Here is a 20,165-nt window from a genome sequence, read left to right as displayed (position 1 = left end):
AGAAGAATAAGAGCACCACATTGAAGCTGCCCAGCAACACCTGTTGGGGTGGTGTTGTCATATTGTTTGACAGTCTCCTGGAGGGGAAGGAGTCTCTCCAGTACATGACAGGGGCCAAACTTCCTGCCATCTAGGACCTCCATACCAGGTGGTGTCAGAGGAAGGCCCAAAAAATTGTCAAAGACTCCAGCCACCCTAGTCATAGACTGTTCTCTCTGCTACCACACGGCAAGAGGTACCGGATCGCCAAGTCTAGGTCCAAAAAACTTCTTAACAGCTTCTACCCCCAAGCTATTAGACTCCTGAACAGCTAATCAAATGGCTACCTGGACTATTTGCATCCCCCCTACTCCCATTTTTTACGCTGCTGCTACTCTGTTTATTATCCATGCATAGTCACTTTACCTCTACCTACATGTACATATTACGTCAATTCCCTCGACTAACCTGTGCCCCCGCTCATTGACTCTGTACCGGTACCCCCCGTATATAGCCTCGCTACTGTTATTTTATTGTTGCTCCTTAATGATGTTATTTTTCTATTTTTCTTTATTTTAATTTAGTATTTAATTTAATTATTTTTTACTTATGTTTATTTGAGTAAATACTTGAACACTTATTTTTATTAACTGCATTGTTGGTTAAGGGCTTGTAAGTAAGCATTTCACTGTAAGGTCTACCTGTTGTATTCGGCGCATGTGACAAATAAAATATGATTTTATTGTTTTATTTTATTTGATCTCATTTTAGCTGTGGCCAATGACCTTGAGCCTTCTTGGATGGGCACTTCTCATGTAAATCTATGACAGCACCCAATGGGGCTTGAATTGCCTAGCTCTCCCTATAGATTCTGCGGTGACGTAGTGTCCCCAATCAGTTACAGAACACCAGAGCTAATCACTGCACAACTAGAGAAGATTACCAACGCCTACACTCTGTATTTTCCACTGGCTGTCCCTTCACAACAGAAAGCGCTGAGCTAGGCTGAAACACCTGCATTTTGAAGCTGCCTTACTCAAGAAAGCAAGAAAGAGACCATGTTTGTAGGTGTCTTTATTCATTCAATACATTCGTCTTTACATTTTTTGCAAACTGATATGTGACATGAATTAATGGCAAAATAACATACAATAACATTTTTAGCTAAACAGGTGGGGCTCAAAACGTGTTGCCACTGGTCAGTAGTGGAAAGGCATAGGAAGAAGACAGACCATGATACAGAAAGCAGTGGACCAACTAATAAAGTAAGCATAAAAAGGGCCAAGGTAGGAAGCAAGAGTAATGATGTGTCGGAGTGAAAAGTGGTGATAGTGTTTGATGAAACCACAGGGGCTCATTTACACCCAATCCGACTATCTAATGCCGTAGCGTAGAGAAAGAGTTAGGTACACCACCGGTCAAAAGTTTTAGAACACCTACTCATTCAAGGGTTTGTCTTTATTTTTACTATTACTATTTTACTATTTCAGTGCACTACTTTTGTTTAAAAAAATGTATTTAAAAAACAAATATATATATATATATATATACACAGTACCAGTCAAAAGTTTGCACACATTTACTCATTCAAGAGTTTTTCTTTATTTTTAATATTTTCTCCATTGTAGAATACTAGTGAAGACATCAAAACTATTAAATAACACATTTGGAATCATGTAGTTACCAAAAGTGTTTAAAAAAAAAAATCTAAATATCTTTTATATTTGAGATTCTTCAAATAGCCACCCATTGCCTTGATAACACCTTGGCATTCTCTCAACCAGCTTCACCTGGAATGCTTTTCCAACCGTTTTGAAGGAGTTCCCACATATGTTGAACACTTGTTGGCTGCTTTTCCTTCACTCTGCGGTCCAACTCATCCCAAACCATCTCAATTTGGTTGAGATCGGGGATTGTGAAGGCCAGGTCATCTGATGCAGCACTCCATCACTCTCCTTGGTAAAATAGCCCGTACACAGCCTGGAGGTGTGTTGGGTCATTGTCCTGTTGAAAAACAAACAATAGTCCCACTAAACCCAAACCTGATGGGATGGAGTATCGCTGCAGAATGCTGTGGTAGCCATGCTGGTTAAGTGTGCATTGAATTCTAAATAAATCACATACATTATCACGAGCAAAGCACCTCCACACCTTCTCCTCCAGGCTTTACGGTTTGGAATACACATGCTGAGATCATCCGTTCAACCACACCACATCTCACAAAGACACTGATCTAATGATCTAATGTCCATGTCTAATGTCCATTGCTCGTGTATCTTGGCGCAAGCAAGTCTCTTCTTCTTATTGGTGTCCTTTAGTCGTGGTTTCTTTGCAGAAATTTGACTATTTGGCCTGATTCACAATGTCTCCTCTGAACAGTTGATGTTGAGATGAGTCTGTTACTTGAACTCTGAAGCATTTATTTGGGCTGAAATTTCTGAGGCTGGTAAATCTAATGACCTTATCCTCTGCAGTAGAGGTAACTCTGGGACTTCTTTTCCTGTGGCGGTCCTCATGAGAGCCAGTTTCATCATAGAGCTTGATAGTTTTGCGACTGCACTTGAAGAAACTTTAGTTTATTGAAAAAGTTATTGAAATTTCCTGTATTGACTGACCTTCATGCCTTAAAGTAATGATGGCCTGTCATTTCTTTTTGCCTATTTGAGCTGTTCTTGACATAATATGAAATTGGTATTTTACCAAATAGGGCTCTCTTCTGTATACCACCCCTACCTTGTGACAACACAACTGATTGGCTCAAACGCTTTAAGAAGGAAAGAAATTCCACAAATGAACTTTTAACAAGGCACACTTGTTAATTGAAATGCATTCATGGTGGCTATTTGAAGAATCTCAAATATAAAATATAATTTGATTTGTTTAACACTTTTTTGGGGGTTACTATATGATTTCATATGTGCTATTTCATAATTATGTCTTCACTATTATTCTACAATGTAGAAAATAGTAAAAAATAAATCAAATCAAATCAAATCAAATTTTTATTTGTCACATACACATGGTTAGCAGATGTTAATGCGAGTGTAGCGAAATGCTTGTGCTTCTAGTTCCGACAATGCAGTAATAACGAGCAAGTAATCTAACTAACAATTCCAAAAAAAAACTACTGTCATACACAGTGTAAGGGGATAAAGAATATGTACATAAGGATATATGAATGAGTGATGGTACAGAGCAGCATAGGCAAGATACAGTAGATGATATCGAGTACAGTATATACATATGAGATAAGTATGTAAACCAAGTGGCATAGTTAAAGTGGCTAGTGATACATGTATTACATAAGGATGCAGTCGATGATATAGAGTACAGTATCTACGTATGCATATGAGATGAACAATGTAGGGTAAGTAACATTATATAAGGTAGCATTGTTTAGAGTGGCTAGTGATATATTTACATCATTTCCCATCAATTCCCATGATTAAAGTGGCTGGAGTAGAGTCAGTGTCATTGACAGTGTGTTGGCAGTAGCCACTCAATGTTAGTGGTGGCTGTTTAACAGTCTGATGGCCTTGAGATAGAAGCTGTTTTTCAGTCTCTCGGTCCCAGCTTTGATGCACCTGTACTGACCTCGCCTTCTGGATGGCAGCGGGGTGAACAGGCAGTGGCTCGGGTGGTTGATGTCCTTGATGATCTTTATGGCCTTCCTGTAGCATCGGGTGGTGTAGGAGTCCTGGAGGGCAGGTAGTTTGCCCCCGGTGATGCGTTGTGCAGACCTCACTACCCTCTGGAGAGCCTTACGGTTGAGGGCGGTGCAGTTGCCATACCAGGCGGTGATACAGCCCGCCAGGATGCTCTCGATTGTGCATCTGTAGAAGTTTGTGAGTGCTTTTGGTGACAAGCCGAATTTCTTCAGCCTCCTGAGGTTGAAGAGGCGCTGCTGCGCCTTCCTCACGATGCTGTCTGTGTGAGTGGACCAATTCAGTTTGTAATAAAAACCCCTGAATAGGTGTGTCCAAACCTTTGACTGGTACTGTACCTCTACTGGTATGCAATCAAGCCCTGGGGTTTTTCCAGACTGAAAGGATTTAATTGCCTTGAAGTTCCTCTGTAAGTTGGCCTTCACACAGGTATTTCTGTACAATTTGTTAATTTTACATTATTACTAGGGGGGAAATCCTTACTGTTATCATTCAGTGGAGATGGAGGAGACATCTGCTTAAAATATTTAGCTTCCTCATTCATACTATAATTTGGTGAATCAATTACTCCATAATTTGCAATGAGTATCTGTAAATTATATTTCATAGCATTTATATGTTGAAGATTTAAGACATTTTCCATCCAGTTCGCTTTATTTGTGTATTAAATTAAACTTCACAATGCACTCATGAAAAGCAAAGCACAACCTAAATGTTTTTTTTTCATATTTTATTATTATTGGCTGCCACCTGTAGCGCCTAAACCGTAAAAGCTACCAACACCCAAACTACTTTTAAACGTCCAGACCGCCACTGGTCAGCATGCTTGAATTTTTTTTTTGATACTACTAATACTTTTTACACTACAACCATATTTTGGGACTCGTTTCAGTAAATTGGTCGTATGTCGCACGTCACTACTTCCCAGGAGAGGCATTTGAATGTAAACATTTATTTTGCCTTCTGGAACATGTGAACTTTCAGGTGCCTTAATAACAAACGTGTATGCCATCTGTAAATACAAATTTAATCGTTAAATTATGAGCCTAGTTGGTTTAGCCACGGAAAAAGACAGGAACATTCCCGCTAGGCATGATTGGCTGAGATAATGGATGGGCTAGACATGCTGAGAGATGAGTTTGGATTGGTCTACCATGCTTCTGTCTATAACAGTATGCTCAGTTTGTCTAGGTAATCCTTTCTAACGTGGCTTATTTGAAAGATATCACGAAGAACTGCAAAAGTGATGCTAATGCTCTCCACTTTCAACAACTTAATCCGATGATGTGGCAATCCCTGATTTTAGGTAGAAACATTTTCATTGAAAAGGACGTTGTAGAGTCTTCTAAAACAGCGATCAACAGTGTTGTTGTCACGGAAGAAGTTGACCTAGTTTTGAAATCAGTGGAATGCCCGGTCGAAGCAGAGTATGATAGTTAAGGAGATTGCAAATATGCGGAGTGAGTCGAAAAGAGAACACTGTTATATAAAACACCTGTCTCCGGATTACATCTTCAAACTAAAGGCAGCCATGGCATCTGTGACAGAGAGAGAGAAGCGTTCAGCCATGTATATGGGTAAGAGTATCTAGCTAGCTACATTTTCAAATATTATAATTTTCTAATTTTGTCAAAGTCGTTTTCATTGGAATTTAAAGTGTACTGTTAGCTAGCTAGCTAGCTAACATTCACTGGCTGGTTCGCTAGCTAATGTTACGTGTATGATCTGTGTAGTAATATTATTTGTATCTCAGAAAGAAATTTGCATTGCTAGTTAGCTAGCTAGCTAACATTAGGCTCTAACATTGAACCTAGTTGGTCAGCTTTAGCTCCCTGCAGATTCATGCATAGTTGTAAAGTTATGAGTTGGGATTATGGTTCATTGTTTAGCTAGCTAACTAGCTACATTTCTAAACAAAAGAATCCACTATGCAAGTAACCATTTCACTGTACCGTTTACACCTTCTGTATCCTATACATGTGGCAAATAAACAGATTTTATTTGATTTTGCGTGTGTTTTCCAGAGACGGTAATGTGAAGAACAACATGACCTGCACCAAAGTCAAATTAGGATATAATGTTAGGTCAACGAGACAGTGTCCAAGTTTAAAAATTCTCGGGTAGAATGCCCTGCTTTTATTTTGTCACACTCACAATCGTTAGCTATATTTTGTAATTTGCTTGCCATTAACTTTTAAATAATACTATTGTTGTGAGTTCATTTTCCTGTAATAATCAATAAAAATATGCTGAAGTTAACTTTGTCAGCTATGATATTGTTATTATTTGAACTACCTAGCGAGCTAACAAGCCAGAAACGAACCAAAACATTGTTTAGAAAGTTACTTTTAAGTGCCTGGTTTGCTAGATTGACATATACTAAATTCATTTTTAAACAGATGGGTTTATTGGTGTTAAAATACAACATTAAAGCTATTTTGGACCACCAGGCTGCTGATGTCATGCAGTCTGTCGTATTTGGGTTTATACTTTTTTATAACGATCATGACAAGTTTGATAACAGACAACAATAGATGTCACTGCGACTGTCTACAGACATGTGTATAATGTAGACATATTATAAAACAGTCTTTAGTCTTGAAATCTTTGGTTGTTTATTACACTACCATACTCACTCTGTTTAGCACATGGCCTCACATATGAATCCTTAAAGAGATTGGTGGGGTTTAGGCCGAAGAGGGTGTGAACGATGCTGAATGGGCGTAGACCAGTGGTTCCCAAACATCATTGTAAGCCTGCCATACACATACTGTACGATACATTTATTAAGCATAAGAATGAGTGTGAGTTTTTGTCACAACCCGGCTTGTGGGACGTGACAAAGAGCTCTTATAGGACCAGGGCACAAATAACAATATTATAGTAATCAATAATTTTGCTCTTTATTTAGCAATCTTACATATAAAACCTTATTTGTTCATCAAAAATTGTGAATAACTCACCACAGGTTAATGAGAAGGGTGTGCTTGAAAAGATGCACATAACTCTGCAATGTTGGGTTGTATTGGAGAGAGTCTCAGTCTTAAATTATTTTCCACACACAGTCTGTGCCTGTCTTTAGTTTTCATGCTAGTGAGGGTCAAGAATCCACTCTCACATAGGTACGTGGTTGCAAAGGGCATCAGTGTCTTAACAGCGCAATTTGCCAAGGCAAGAAACTCTCAGCACAGCCCTATCCAGAAATCTGGCAGTGGCTTCTAATTAAATTCCATTTTCACAGAACCGTTTGTTGCAATTTCGATGAGGCTCTCTTGTTCAGATATCCGTAAGTGGACTGGAGGCAGGGCATGAAAGGGATAACGAATCCAGTTGTTTGTGTCGTCCGTTTCGGAAAAGTACCTGCATAATTGCGCACCCAGCTCTCTCCAGTGCTTCGTTATCACATTTGACATTGTCCGTAAGCTTGTTCATTTGCACACAAAAAAATCATACCATCATGGAAAGACCTGTGTGTTGTCCTTGTTAATGCAGACAGAAAAGAGCTGCAACTTCTTAATCATAGCCTCAATTTTGTCCCGCACATTAAATATAGTTGCGGAGAGTCCCTGTAATCCTAGATTCAGATCATTCAGGAGAGAAAAAGTGGCATCGTGAGCAACTGCTTGCACGCGTGTTACCACTCCACTGTCTCCCTGTCATGGCTTTTGCGCCATCAGTACAGATACCAGATACCAACACATGTTGACCACCAAAGTCAATTTGATGTCACAAAGCTGTCCAGTACTTTAAAAATATCCTCTCATGTTGTCCTTGTTTCCAGTGGTTTGCAGAAGAGGATGTCTTCCTTAATTGACCCCCCATAAATGTAACGGTCATATACCAGGAGCTGTGCCAGGCCCACCACGTCTGTTGACTCATCCTGCTGTAACGCATATAATTCATTGGCTTTTATGCAAAGAAGTAATTGTTTCAAAACATCTCCTGCCATGTCCCTGATGCGTCATGAAACAGTGTTGTTTGATGAAGGCATTGTCTGTATAGTTTTCTGGGCCTTTTCCCCCCATCATTGTCCCAGCTATACCCGCGGCAGCAGGAATAATTAAGTCCTCCACAATAGTATGGGGCTTGCCTGTCCTAGCCACTCGGTAGCTTACCATATAAGACGCTTCTAGCCCCTTCTTATTAATGGTATCTGTTGCTTTTATACATGTTTTACTACTCAAAAGTCGTCTTTATTCTAGCTCAAAAACCCCCGTGGCTTATTTTTCAAATGGTCATGTGTTGTTTCTAAATGTCTCCGCAAGAGTGACGTTTTCCCGCGAAAGAGTAATGGTTAATGTGATTGGATGTTCATTATTTGACTAGACTACCTGTATTTGACATTGTGTTGTTATTTCTGAACACTAAAGGGTTTAATTTTATTTTTGGCAGCGAAACGAGGCTACTCAGGCGAGAGAAAAAAACTCACCCGAATGTATACCACCGTTGGAAAATACAAATGTACTGTTTGAAAATGTGAATCACATTTTTATCTGGCGTACCCCCGACGGCATTGCACATACCCCTGGGGTTACACGTACCCCATTTTGGGAATATCTGAGCTCTCCAGTAGGTGTACTGTACCAAAATATTCAAAGGACATTTTCTCAAAAGTGGGGTAACAAGTTTATGAACTATCAATGCAGAATTACCTTACCATTGTTCCTCAACTGTAGTGTATTATATACCATTTTCTATCTCTGAGTCTCTACTTTTATCCAATGTAAAAAAACACAATTCCAAATTTCGCTACATAAGACCGAATCGAGCAGGTTGATAACATTTGCATAAATACCAATCCCAATGTGTTTACGGACATATTCAATCTCTCCCTATCCCAGTCTGCTCTCCCCACATACTTCAAGATGGCCACCATTGTTCCTGTACCCAAGAAGGCAAAGGTAACTGAACAAAATGATTATCACCCCGTAGCACTCACTTCTGTCATTATGAAGTGCTTTGAGAGACTAGTCAAGGATCATTTCACCTCCACCTTACCTGTCACTCTAGACCCACTTCAATTTGCTTACCGCCCCCAATAGGTCCAACCGTAAGGCTCTCCAGAGGGTAGTGAGGTCTGCACAACGCATCACCGGGGGCAAACTACCTGCCCTCCAGGACACCTACACCACCCGATGCTACAGGAAGGCCATAAAGATCATCAAGGACATCAACCACCCGAGCCACTGCCTGTTCACCCCGCTGCCATCCAGAAGGCGAGGTCAGTACAGGTGCATCAAAGCTGGGACCGAGAGACTGAAAAACAGCTTCTATCTCAAGGCCATCAGACTGTTAAACAGCCACCACTAACATTGAGTGGCTACTGCCAACACACTGTCAATGACACTGACTCTACTCCAGCCACTTTAATCATGGGAATTGATGGGAAATGATGTAAATATATCACTAGCCACTTTAAACAATGCTACCTTATATAATGTTACTTACCCTACATTGTTCATCTCATATGCATACGTTGATACTGTACTCTATATCATCGACTGCATCCTTATGTAATACATGTATCACTAGCCACTTTAACTATGCCACTTGGTTTACATACTTATCTCATATGTATATACTGTACTCGATATCATCTACTGTATCTTGCCTATGCTGCTCTGTACCATCACTCATTCATATATCCTTATGTACATATTCTTTATCCCCTTACACTGTGTATGACAGTAGTTTTTTTTTTGGAATTGTTAGTTAGATTACTTGCTCGTTATTACTGCATTGTCGGAACTAGAAGCACAAGCATTTCGCTACACTCGCATTAACATCTGCTAACCATGTGTATGTGACAAATAAAATTTGATTTGATTTGATTTGATGTAATCGCCATCACACTGCCCTATACCATCTGGATAAGAGGAATACCTATGTAAGAATAATGTTCATTGACTATAGCTCAGCATTCAACACCATAGTACCCTCGAAGCTCATCATTAAGCTTGAGGCCCTGGGTCTCAACCCCGCCCTGTGCAATTGGGTCCTGGACTTCCTGACAGGCCGTCCCCAGGTGGTGAAGGTAGGAAACAACACCTCCTGCTGATCCTCAACATAGGGGCCCCACAAGGTTGCGTGCTCAGCTCCCTCCTGTATTCCTTGTTCACCCATGACTGTGTGGCAATGCACACCTCCAACTCAATAATCAAGTTTGCAGACGACAAAACAAATAGTGGGCTTCATTACCAACATCGACAAGACAGCCTTCAGGGAGGAGGCGAGGGCACTCGGAGTGTGGTGTCAGGAAAATAACCTCTCACTCCACGTCAACAAAACAAAGGAGATGATCGTGGACTTCAGAAAACAGCAGAGGGAGCACCCCCCTATCCACATCGACGGGACAGCAGTGGAGAAGGTGTAAAGTTTTAAGTTCCTCGGCATACACATCACGTACAAACTGAAATGGAAAGAAGGCCAAACAGCACCTCTTCAACCTCCGGAGGCTGAAGAAATTTGGCTTGTCACCCAAAACCCTGACAAACTTTTACAGATGCACAATCGAGAGCATCCTGTCGGGCTGTATCACCACCTGGTACGGCAACTGCACCGCCTACAACCGCAAGGCTCTCCAGACGGTGGTGCGGTTTGCACAACGCATTACCGGGGGCAAACTACCTGCCCTCCAGGACACCTACAGCACCCAATGTTACAGGAAGGCCAAAAAGATCATCAAGGACAACAACCACCCAAGCCACTGCCTGTTCACCCCGCTACCATCCAGAAGGCGAGGTCAGTACAGGTGCTTCAAAGCTGGGGCCGAGAGACTGAAAAACAGCTTCTATCGCAAGGCCATCAGAGTGTTAAACAGCCATCACTAACACAGAGAGGCTGCTGCCTACATACAAACTTGAAATCATTGGCCACTTTAATAAATGGATCACTAGTCACTTTAATAAATCTAATTTTATTTGTCACATGCACCGAATACAACAGGTGTAGTAGACCTTACAGTGAAATGCTTCCTCACAAGCCCTTAACCAACAATGCAGTTAAGAAAAATACCAACAAAAAAAGAAATAAAGTAACAAATAATTAAAGAACAGCAGTAAAGTAACAATTGTGAGGCTATATACATGCCACTTTAATGTTTACATATCTTGCATCACTCATCTCATATGTATATACTGTATTTTATACCATGAATTGCATCTTGCCTATGCCGCTTTGTCATCCTCTCATCCATATATTTATATATACTCTTATTCAATTCCTTTACTTTACTTAGATTTGTGTGTATTAGGTAGTTGTTGTGGAATTGTTAGATTACATGTTAGATATTGCTGCACTGTCGGAACTAGAAGCACAAGCATTTCGCTACACTCGCAATAACATCTTCTAGCCATGTGTATGTGACCAATAAAATTGGATTTGATTTCAATGGCCATAGATTTGAATGGGAAAAATTCTGGGTAAAACGAGTCACCGTTTAAGCTAGAAACACCACTTGAATTTTAAATGGTGCAGACTTGTCTCAAAAATGTTTCTTGTACACAGCTTTTTGATACTATTTATTACTTGAACTATAAATGTTTAAATATGCATAAAAGAGCTCTTGGCGCCGACAGAGATGGCCGCCTCGCTTCGCGTTCCTAGGAAACTATGCAGTAGTTTTTTTATTTATTTACGTGTTATTTCTTACATTGGTACCCCAGGTAATTTTAGGTTTCATTACATACAGTTGGGAAGAACTACTGAATATAAGAGCAACGTCAATTCACCATCATTACAACCAGGAATATGACTTTCGCGAAGCGGATCCTGTGTTCTGCCTTCCACCCAGGATAATGGAATGGATCCCAGCCGGCGACCCAAAACAACGACGTCGTAAAAGAGGCAAACGAAGCAGTCTTCTGGTCAGGCTCCGGAGACGGGCACATCGCGCACCACTCCCTAGCATACTACCCGCCAATGTCCAGTCTCTTGACAACAAGGTTGATGAAATCCGAGCAAGGGTAGCATTCCAGAGAGACATCAGAGAGTGTAACGTTCTTTGCTTCACGGAAACATGGCTCACTCGAGAGACGCTAACGGAATCGATGCAGCCTGCTGGTTTCTTCACGCATCGTGCCCACAGAAACAACCATCTTTCTGGTTAGAAGAGGGGCGGGGGGTATGGCTTATGATTAACGAGACGTGGTGTGATCATAAGAACATACAGGAACTCAAGTCCTTCTGTTCACCTGACTTAGAATTCCTCACAATCAAATGTTGACCGCATTGTCTACCAAGGGAATTCTCTTCGATTATAATCACAGCCGTATATATTCCCCTCCAAGCAGACACATCGATGGCCCTGAACGAACTCTATTTGACTCTTTGCAAACTGGAAACCACATATCCTGAGGCTGCATTCATTGTAGCTGGGGATTTTAATAAGGCTAATCTGAAAACAAGACTCCCTAAATTGTATCAGCATATCGATTGCGCGACCAGGGCTGGTAAAACCCTAGATCATTGCTATTCTAACTTCTGCGACGCATATAAGGCCCTCCCCCGCTCTCCTTTCGGGAAAAGCTGACCACGACTCCATTTTGCTGCTCCCTGCCTACAGACAGAAACTAAAACAAGAAGCTCCCGCGCTCAGGTCTGTTCAACGCTGGTCCGACCAATCTGATTCCACGCTTCAAGACTGCTTCGATCACATGGATTGGCATATGTTCCGCATTGCTTCCAACAACAACAACATTGACGAATACGCTGATTCGGTGAGCGAGATTATTAGAAAGTGCATTGACGATGCCGTTCCCATAGCAACGATTAAAACACTCAGTCAGTATAGAGACAAAGTAGAGTCGCAATTCAACGGCTCAGACACAAGAGGTATGTGGCAGGGTCTACAGTCATTCACGGATTACAAAAAGAAAACCAGCCCCGTCACAGACCAGGATGTCTTGCTCCCAGACAGACTAAATAACTTTTTTGCCCGCTTTGAGGACCATACAGTGCCACTGACACGGCCCGCAACCAAAACCTGCGGACTCTTCTTCACTGCAGCCGACGCGAGTAAAACATTTAAACGTGTTAACCCTCGCAAGGCTGCAGGCCCAGACGGCATCCCCAGCCGCGTCCTCAGAGCATGCGCAGACCAGCTGGCTGGTGTGTTTACAGACATATTCAATCAATCCTTATCCCAGTCTGCTGTTCCCACATTCTTCAAGAGGGCCACCATAGTCCCTGTTCCCAAAAAAGTTAAGGTAACTTAGCTAAACGACTACCGCCCCGTAGCACTCACTTCCGTCATCATGAAGTGCTTTGAGAGACTAGTCAAGGACCATAACACCTCCACCCTACCTGACACCCTAGACCCCCTCCAATTAGCTTACCGCCCAAATAGGTCCACAGAGGACGCAATCGCAACCACACTGCCCTAACCCATCTGGACAAGAGGAATACCTATGTGAGAATGCTGTTCATCGACTACAGCTCAGCATTTAACACCATAGTACCCTCCAAACTCGTCATCAAGCTCGAGACCCTGGGTCTCGACCCCACCCTGTGCAACTGGGTACTGGACTTCCTGACGGGCCACCCCCAGGTGGTGAGGGTAGGTAACAACATCTCCACCCCGCTGATCCTCAACACTGGGGCCCCACAAGGGTGCGTTCTGAGCCCTCTCCTGTACTCCCTGTTCACCCACGACTGAGTGGCCATGCATGCCTCCAACTCAATCATTAAGTTTGCGGAAGACACTACAGCGGTAGGCTTGATTACCAACAACGAGAAGACGGCCTACAGGGAGGAGGTGAGGGCCCTCGGAGTTTGGTGTCAGGAAAATAACCTCACACTCAACGTCAACAAAACAAAGGAGATGATTGTGGACTTCAGGAAACAGCAGAGGGAGCAACCCCCTATCCACATCGATGGGCATCACCGGGGGCAAACTACCTGCCCTCCAGGACACCTACACCACCTGATGTCACAGGAAGGCCATAAAGATCATCAAGGACAACAACCACCCGAGCCACTGCCTGTTCACCCTGCTATCATCCAGAAGGCGAGGTCAGTACAGGTGCATCAAAGCAGGGACCGAGAGACTGAAAAACAGCTTCTATCTCAAGGCCATCAGACTGTTAAACAGCCACCACTAACATTGAGTGGCTGCTGCCAACACACTGACTCAACTCCAGCCACTTTAATAATGGGAATTGATGGAAATTGATGTAAAATATATCACTAGCCACTTTAAACAATGCTACTTAATATAATGTTTACATACCCTACATTACTCATCTCATATGTATATACTGTACTCGATACCATCTACTGCTTCTTGCCTTTGCCGTTCTGTACAATCACTCATTCATATATCTTTATGTACATATTCTTTATCCCTTTACACTTGTGTGTATAAGGTAGTAGTTTTGGAATTGTTAGGTTAGATTACTCGTGGGTTATTACTGCATTGTCGGAACTAGAAGCACAAGCATTTCGCTACACTCGCATTAACATCTGCTAACCATGTGTATGTGACAAATACATTTGATTTGATTTGAATGGGAAGTATTTGGATACCCCACTGGTCTTTAACCGTTCAAGCTACCAAAACAATTTTATAATGTGCAGACGGGCACTGTTGCTTGACAAACCTTTTGATACTACTTATACTTTTCACACTACCACGGTATTTCCATAAATCCCAATGCATTTCAGGGACTTGAATGGTAAAAATTCCAGTCACTACTAGTCTTCCACCAGTTAACCTGAAAGTCTAAGCCTTTGTGTATTATTTTAAGGTGGTCATACCATGGATCATTTAGCTATTTGATTTAGAATTTTAGGACCCCTGTAGGTATCCCCCCCAAAAATTGACCTTTACTACTATTGCCCATAGAAACGCATTAAATAACACATTCATAAATGGTAAAAAGACAGTCGCATTGTCTGTCCTGTATCTAGGATAAGAAAGCTCAGGAAATATTTCAGTTTCTTTGGACACATATTTAACCATTTTTTTTGTTGATGTCATGCCCTGGCCATAGAGAGGCTTTTATTCTCTATTTTGGTTAGGCCAGGGTGGGACTAGGGTGGGCATTCAATGCTCATTTTCTATTTTTTTGTATTTCTTTGAAATTTGGCCGGGTGTGGTTCTCAATCAGAGGCAGCTGTCGAGTGTAGGTCTTTCAGAGCATGCAGTTGCATGGTTGGCTAACTATCTGTCTGATAGAACTCAGTGCACTCAATTTGATGGGCTTATGTCTGTTAAATTGTCTGTCTTGAATGGTGTGCCCCAAGGCTCTGTACTTGGTCCTCTCTTATTCACTATTTATATAAATGATTTAGACAAAAATGTCCAAAATGCACAACTTCATTTTTATGCTGATGACACTTATTTACTGTTGTGCCTCATCTCTTACAAAAGCTTTCCAGAACATGCAAACTGCTTTTTATACTGTCTAACATACCTTGTGTCAATTGAAGCTTGTGTCAATTGAAGCTTATCCTCAATACTGACAAAACTAAACTAATGGTGTTTTCTAATGCAAGAAATAGACCTCTGAACCTTTCACCTGTCAGGGCAAGGAGATTGTGGTTGTAACCTCATATAAATATCTTGGAATTTTAATTGATGACGGCCTCTCTTTTAAATTGCATATTCAACAACTTACAAAAAAATTGAAGCTGAAATTGGGATTTTATTTTAAGAATAAGGCCTGTTTTTCTTTTGAAGCCAGAAGGAGGCTAGTGTCAGCTACATGTATGCCTTTACTAGACTATGGGGATATTTTATATATGAATGCTTCCGCTCAGTTTTTGAGATCAATTGACACTCTTTACCATGGCACTTTGAGATTTATTTTAAACTGCAAAACCCTTACACACCACTGCACTTTTATATACCAGGGTTGGCTGGCCTTCTCTAGTCACTCGTAGGCTCAGTCACTGGTATACTTTTATTTACAAAGCCATTTTGGGTTTTCTAACTTTTTATTTGTGCATTTTATTGTTCAGAAATGTGGTGGGTACTCTCTTCGTTCACTGGACTTTATCCTGCTAACTGTTCCAAATGTCTGAACTGAATTTGGTAAAAGGGCTTTTATGTACTCTGCGCCATAGTCTTGGAACACCTTACAAAATACTTTTAAACTGGAAGAACTTGTCCCGATTGGTGTTTTTAAATCACTGATGAAGGATTTTGAGGCTGATTCCTTGACCTGTCAATGTTTTTAATTTGCTGTTTTATACTCTTGTGAATTCAATGGTTTTTACTAGATTACTTGTAGTTTTTCATGTTGTCTGTCTGTAATTGTTTTGTAATGACTTGGTGCTGCCTAATTTGGCCAGGGCGCTCTTGAAAAAGAGATTTTAATCTCAATGAGCCCTTCCTGGTTAAATAAAGGTTACATTTAAAAATAAATAAATAAAATAAGCTGTCTATCGTTGTCTCTGATTGATGGTGGCTGATCTAGTGGTGTGGGGGCTGTGCTTTGGCAAAGTGGGTGGGGTTATATCCTTCCTGTTTGGCCCTGTCCGGGGGTGTCCTCAGATGGGACCACAGTGTCTCCTGACCCCTCCTGTCTCAGCCTCCAGTATTTATGCTGCAGTAGTTTATGTGTCGGGGGGCTGGGGTCAGTTTGTTATATCTGGAGTACTTCTCCTGTCCTATTCGGTGTCCTGTGTGAATCTAAGTGTGCGTTCTCTAATTCTCTCCTTCTCTCTTTCTCTCTCTCGGAGGACCTGAGCCCTAGGACCATGCCCCAGGACTACCTGACATGATGACTCCTTGCTGTCCCCAGTCCACCTGGCCATGCTGCTGTTCCAGTTTCAACTGACCTGAGCCCTAGGACCATGCCCCAGGACTACCTGACATGATGACTCCTTGCTGTCCCCAGTCCACCTGGCCATGCTGCTGCTCCAGTTTCAACTTCCACCTGACTGTGCTGCTGCTCCAGTTTCAACTGTTCTGCCTTATTATTATTCGACCATGCTGGTCATTTATGAACATTTGAACATCTTGGCCATGTTCTGTTATAATCTCCACCCGGCACAGCCAGAAGAGCACTGGCCACCCCACATAGCCTGGTTCCTCTCTAGGTTTCTTCCTAGGTTTTGGCCTTTCTAGGGAGTTTTTCCTATCCACCGTGCTTCTACACCTGCATTGCTTGCTGTTTGGGGTTTTAGGCTGGGTTTCTGTACAGCACTTTGAGATATCAGCTGATGTACGAAGGGCTATATAAATAAATTTGATTTGATTTGATTGAGAACCATACTTAGGTAGCTTTTCCCACTGGGTTTTTTTGGGTAGTTGCTTTCTGTTTTTGTCTGGACCAGACAGAACTGTTTCGGTTGTTCTCTTTGTTGTTTTGCATTTTAGTGTTCAGTTTCGAATAAATAATATAAACATGTACCACTCTGAACCTTGGTCCTTACCTTCCACCAATGGCCGTTACAGTTGATAACAAAACTACCTCCATTTTAAAAAAACTCACCACAGGTTAATGAGAAGGGTGTGCTTGAAAGGATGCACATAACTCTGCCATGTTGGGTTGTATTGGAGAGTCTCAGTCTTAAATCAATTTCCACACAGTCTGTGCCTGCATTTAGTTTTCATGCTAGTGAGGGCCGAGAATCCACTCTCACATATGTACATTGTTGCAAATGTGCATCAGTGTCACCACATTTAATTCAGTTTACTTAAGTAAATGGCATTTTCTAGTTAGTTATTAAGCTTGCAATTCTGTAAGGAATAGAAAAACAAAAAGGCTGAAGCACTACCAATTGGAAGGTAACCGAATCACTCACCATGGTGCACCATGGGGGTTACCTCGTCGCCTGTACCGGGAAGGTTGTAAATAACCACACCAGTGGCTCCACTTTCAGCAGCAGTCTTGATCTTCTCAGCGAAGGTACAGTTCCCCCTCTGAATAAGGGCGATCCACAGCTCTGAGCTGTTAAAGCCTATCTGGAGACCACAGGCTAAGGGATTTGAATTTGGAAGAATCACCTCTCCGGAAACCGAGGTGACAGAAGAGTGGAGCCCATATAATCCACACTCACAGCTCTGTAACACCGTTTGGTTGTCACTTGTGTTAAAGTAACGCGTTTGAACGATCGCTTTCGTAAATACCATGTCCGCCCCAGCATGTTGAGCAGTTATCAGGCAGAGCAATGTGAGAAATCTCAAGCCAAATCCATGTGTGCCTTTCTTCTCCATTTTCCTCTCAAACATACTCGCAACTCCTGTAGTTCAGTCGAGCCCCGTCTTCCTGGTTAACGGCTGCCTGGAGCGCTATACTGTAGTGCAGTAAACTGATACCTCCCTTCTCTGTAACATAAACCAAGTCTACGTCAGTTGTGGTCTCTCTTATCTCAGTGGACCTTGCTCACAAGCTTTAAGTCCAGGTTTACCTGTGAGTGTTAGCCTGTTGATTTGACACATGCTTTTGTTTGCAATATTGCAGTGTTGTATTCCAACACACGATCTGTCTTCATTAGTTTCGGGCCAGTGCGCTATTAAATGTGTATAGGAGGAAATGCTCTAGCAGGATTTAAAATGAGCAGTGTCAACAAACGCATTAAATGTCAATACAATACTGCTGCCATAAAAGTCCACAAGATAATGTGATACCGTAGGCTTAAAACACAGATCTAGCAAAAAAACTGGCAATTCTTTTGTACATATTTGCAGCAGCATCACAGATTGAAAAATTAATCCCAATGTAAAACCAGTTAAGGTGGTTTACTCTAAACATTTGAGCCATAAACTATATCCTCATTTTCAGGATGTTTACTCAAATATTCTACCTTCTGTATAGTTCTATGTACTTTTTCCAGAGCCCATGTAGCTTGTTTTTATCCTGTGGCATAAGGAAACATTAAGCATGTGCTTAATGGAAGACGAGTTGACAAGTCAAAACCCCTGCAATTTAAAACAAAATCCTCTTTAAAATGTGATTATTAACCATTTAATGGTTTAATTATACTTAAAGTAAAATTCCACCCTGAAACTATATTTTGGTATTCATTTCATTAGTCCATTGTTGATATAGTCCCAAAATGGTTTTCATGTCAGCAATAAAATATTCAAGATATTTAACTTTAAAAATACAGAAATACTGCCGGTATGATTCATGCCTGCTGTATTTCTGTATTTTGGAAGTGATATATCTTACACTTGATTGCTGACATGCAGCTCAGAACAGCTGAATATGGATTTTAAAGAACTGATTGGGTCTCTGCTTGACACCAACAAACACCCCCATAATATCTGGCTCTGGGCCCCCCCTAAATCTTGACATACATTTCAGGAGACTTTTAGTCCTCCGTAATTGGCTATGAGACTATTCCAGCTCTGTGGGTGTAACATTTATTGACAGTTTTGATACCTTCTGGAAACAAAGCTTGTTTCATAAGGAGGATGGGATCCACGCAAATCATTTTGGTTCCTGGATCCTTTCACAGCCTTATAAGGCTGCGTTGAGACAATGACTTATCAATGACCCAAGCCTAGCTCAGTTAATCCCTACCATTGTGTCACTGAGTTATCATAATGCTTCAGAAAATGTACATTTTCCCAGGGGCATTGGAAGACAATGTAAGTAACCTAAATTATGTCCCTCTAACTGCCCTGAATGCCCCTGCTGGTCCTGCAACTATTGTATGCAGTAATCATTTGCCTATGAACCAGAGTTATACTGTTAGCACTAAGGCGGTGTGCCCTAGCAGGAAGTCCACTGTGTGCAGCTCACCCTGCAATAACATAAATCACATGAGCATGTCTACTTCTGCTTTGCTTCCAAGTAAAGCAATGAAAACAATCAAGCATCCCAGAAAAGTTCTGAAAATAGACCATGTTAACATACAGTTGATGTCGGAAGTTTACATACACTTTGGCAAGTTGGTTAGGAAATCTACTTTGTGCATGACACAATAATTTTTCCAAAAATTGTTTACAGACAGATTATTTCACTTATAATTCACTGTATCACAATTCCAGTAGGTTTGAAGTTTACATAAACTAAGTTGACTGTGCCTTTTAACAGAAAATTATGTTATGGCTTTAGAAGCTTCTGATAGGCTAATTGACATAATTTGAGTCAATTGGAATGCGGATGAATTTCAAGACCTACCTTCAAATTCAGTGCCCCTTTGCTTGACATCATGGTAAAATCAAAAGAAATCAGCCAAGACCTCAGAAAAAAAATTGTGGACCTCCACAAGTCTGGTTCATCCTTGGGAGCAATTTCCAAACACCTGAATGTACCACGTTCATCTGTTCAAACAATAGTACGCAAGTATAAACACCATGGGACCACGCAGCCGTCATACCGCTCAGGAAGGAGACGCCTTCTGTCTCCTAGAGATGAACGTACTTTGGTGCGAAAAGTGCAAATCAATCCCAGAACAACAGCAAAGGACCTTGTGAAGATGTTGGAGGAAACAGGTACAAAGTATTTATATCCACAGTAAAACGAGTCCTATATCGACATAACCTGAAAGGCCGCTCAGTAAGAAAGAAGCCACTGCTCCAAAACTGCCATAAAAAAGCCAGACTACGGTTTTCAACTGCAC

General features: G+C 41.4%; 1 protein-coding gene across 1 annotated transcript in view; it reads right to left on the bottom strand.

Moving 5' to 3' along the window:
• The window catches only part of LOC112257660 (E3 ubiquitin-protein ligase RNF128), a 37,711-nt gene extending 19,816 nt beyond the window's left edge, over positions 1–17,895 (bottom strand). Inside the window, exon 1 of the mRNA XM_024431407.2 lies at positions 17,397–17,895. Within this exon, the coding sequence (XP_024287175.1) occupies positions 17,397–17,823 (427 nt within the window). The 5' untranslated portion in view covers positions 17,824–17,895. The remainder of the gene's footprint in view (positions 1–17,396) is intronic.
• Between the last annotated feature and the right edge of the window lie 2,270 nt (positions 17,896–20,165).

The sequence above is a fragment of the Oncorhynchus tshawytscha genome, linkage group LG09 (genome assembly GCF_018296145.1).
Source record: "Oncorhynchus tshawytscha isolate Ot180627B linkage group LG09, Otsh_v2.0, whole genome shotgun sequence".
In the NCBI taxonomy this organism is placed as follows: domain Eukaryota; kingdom Metazoa; phylum Chordata; class Actinopteri; order Salmoniformes; family Salmonidae; genus Oncorhynchus; species Oncorhynchus tshawytscha.
Note: the sequence above shows the minus strand (reverse complement) of the source record. Positions and strands in the feature narration are given on the sequence as shown.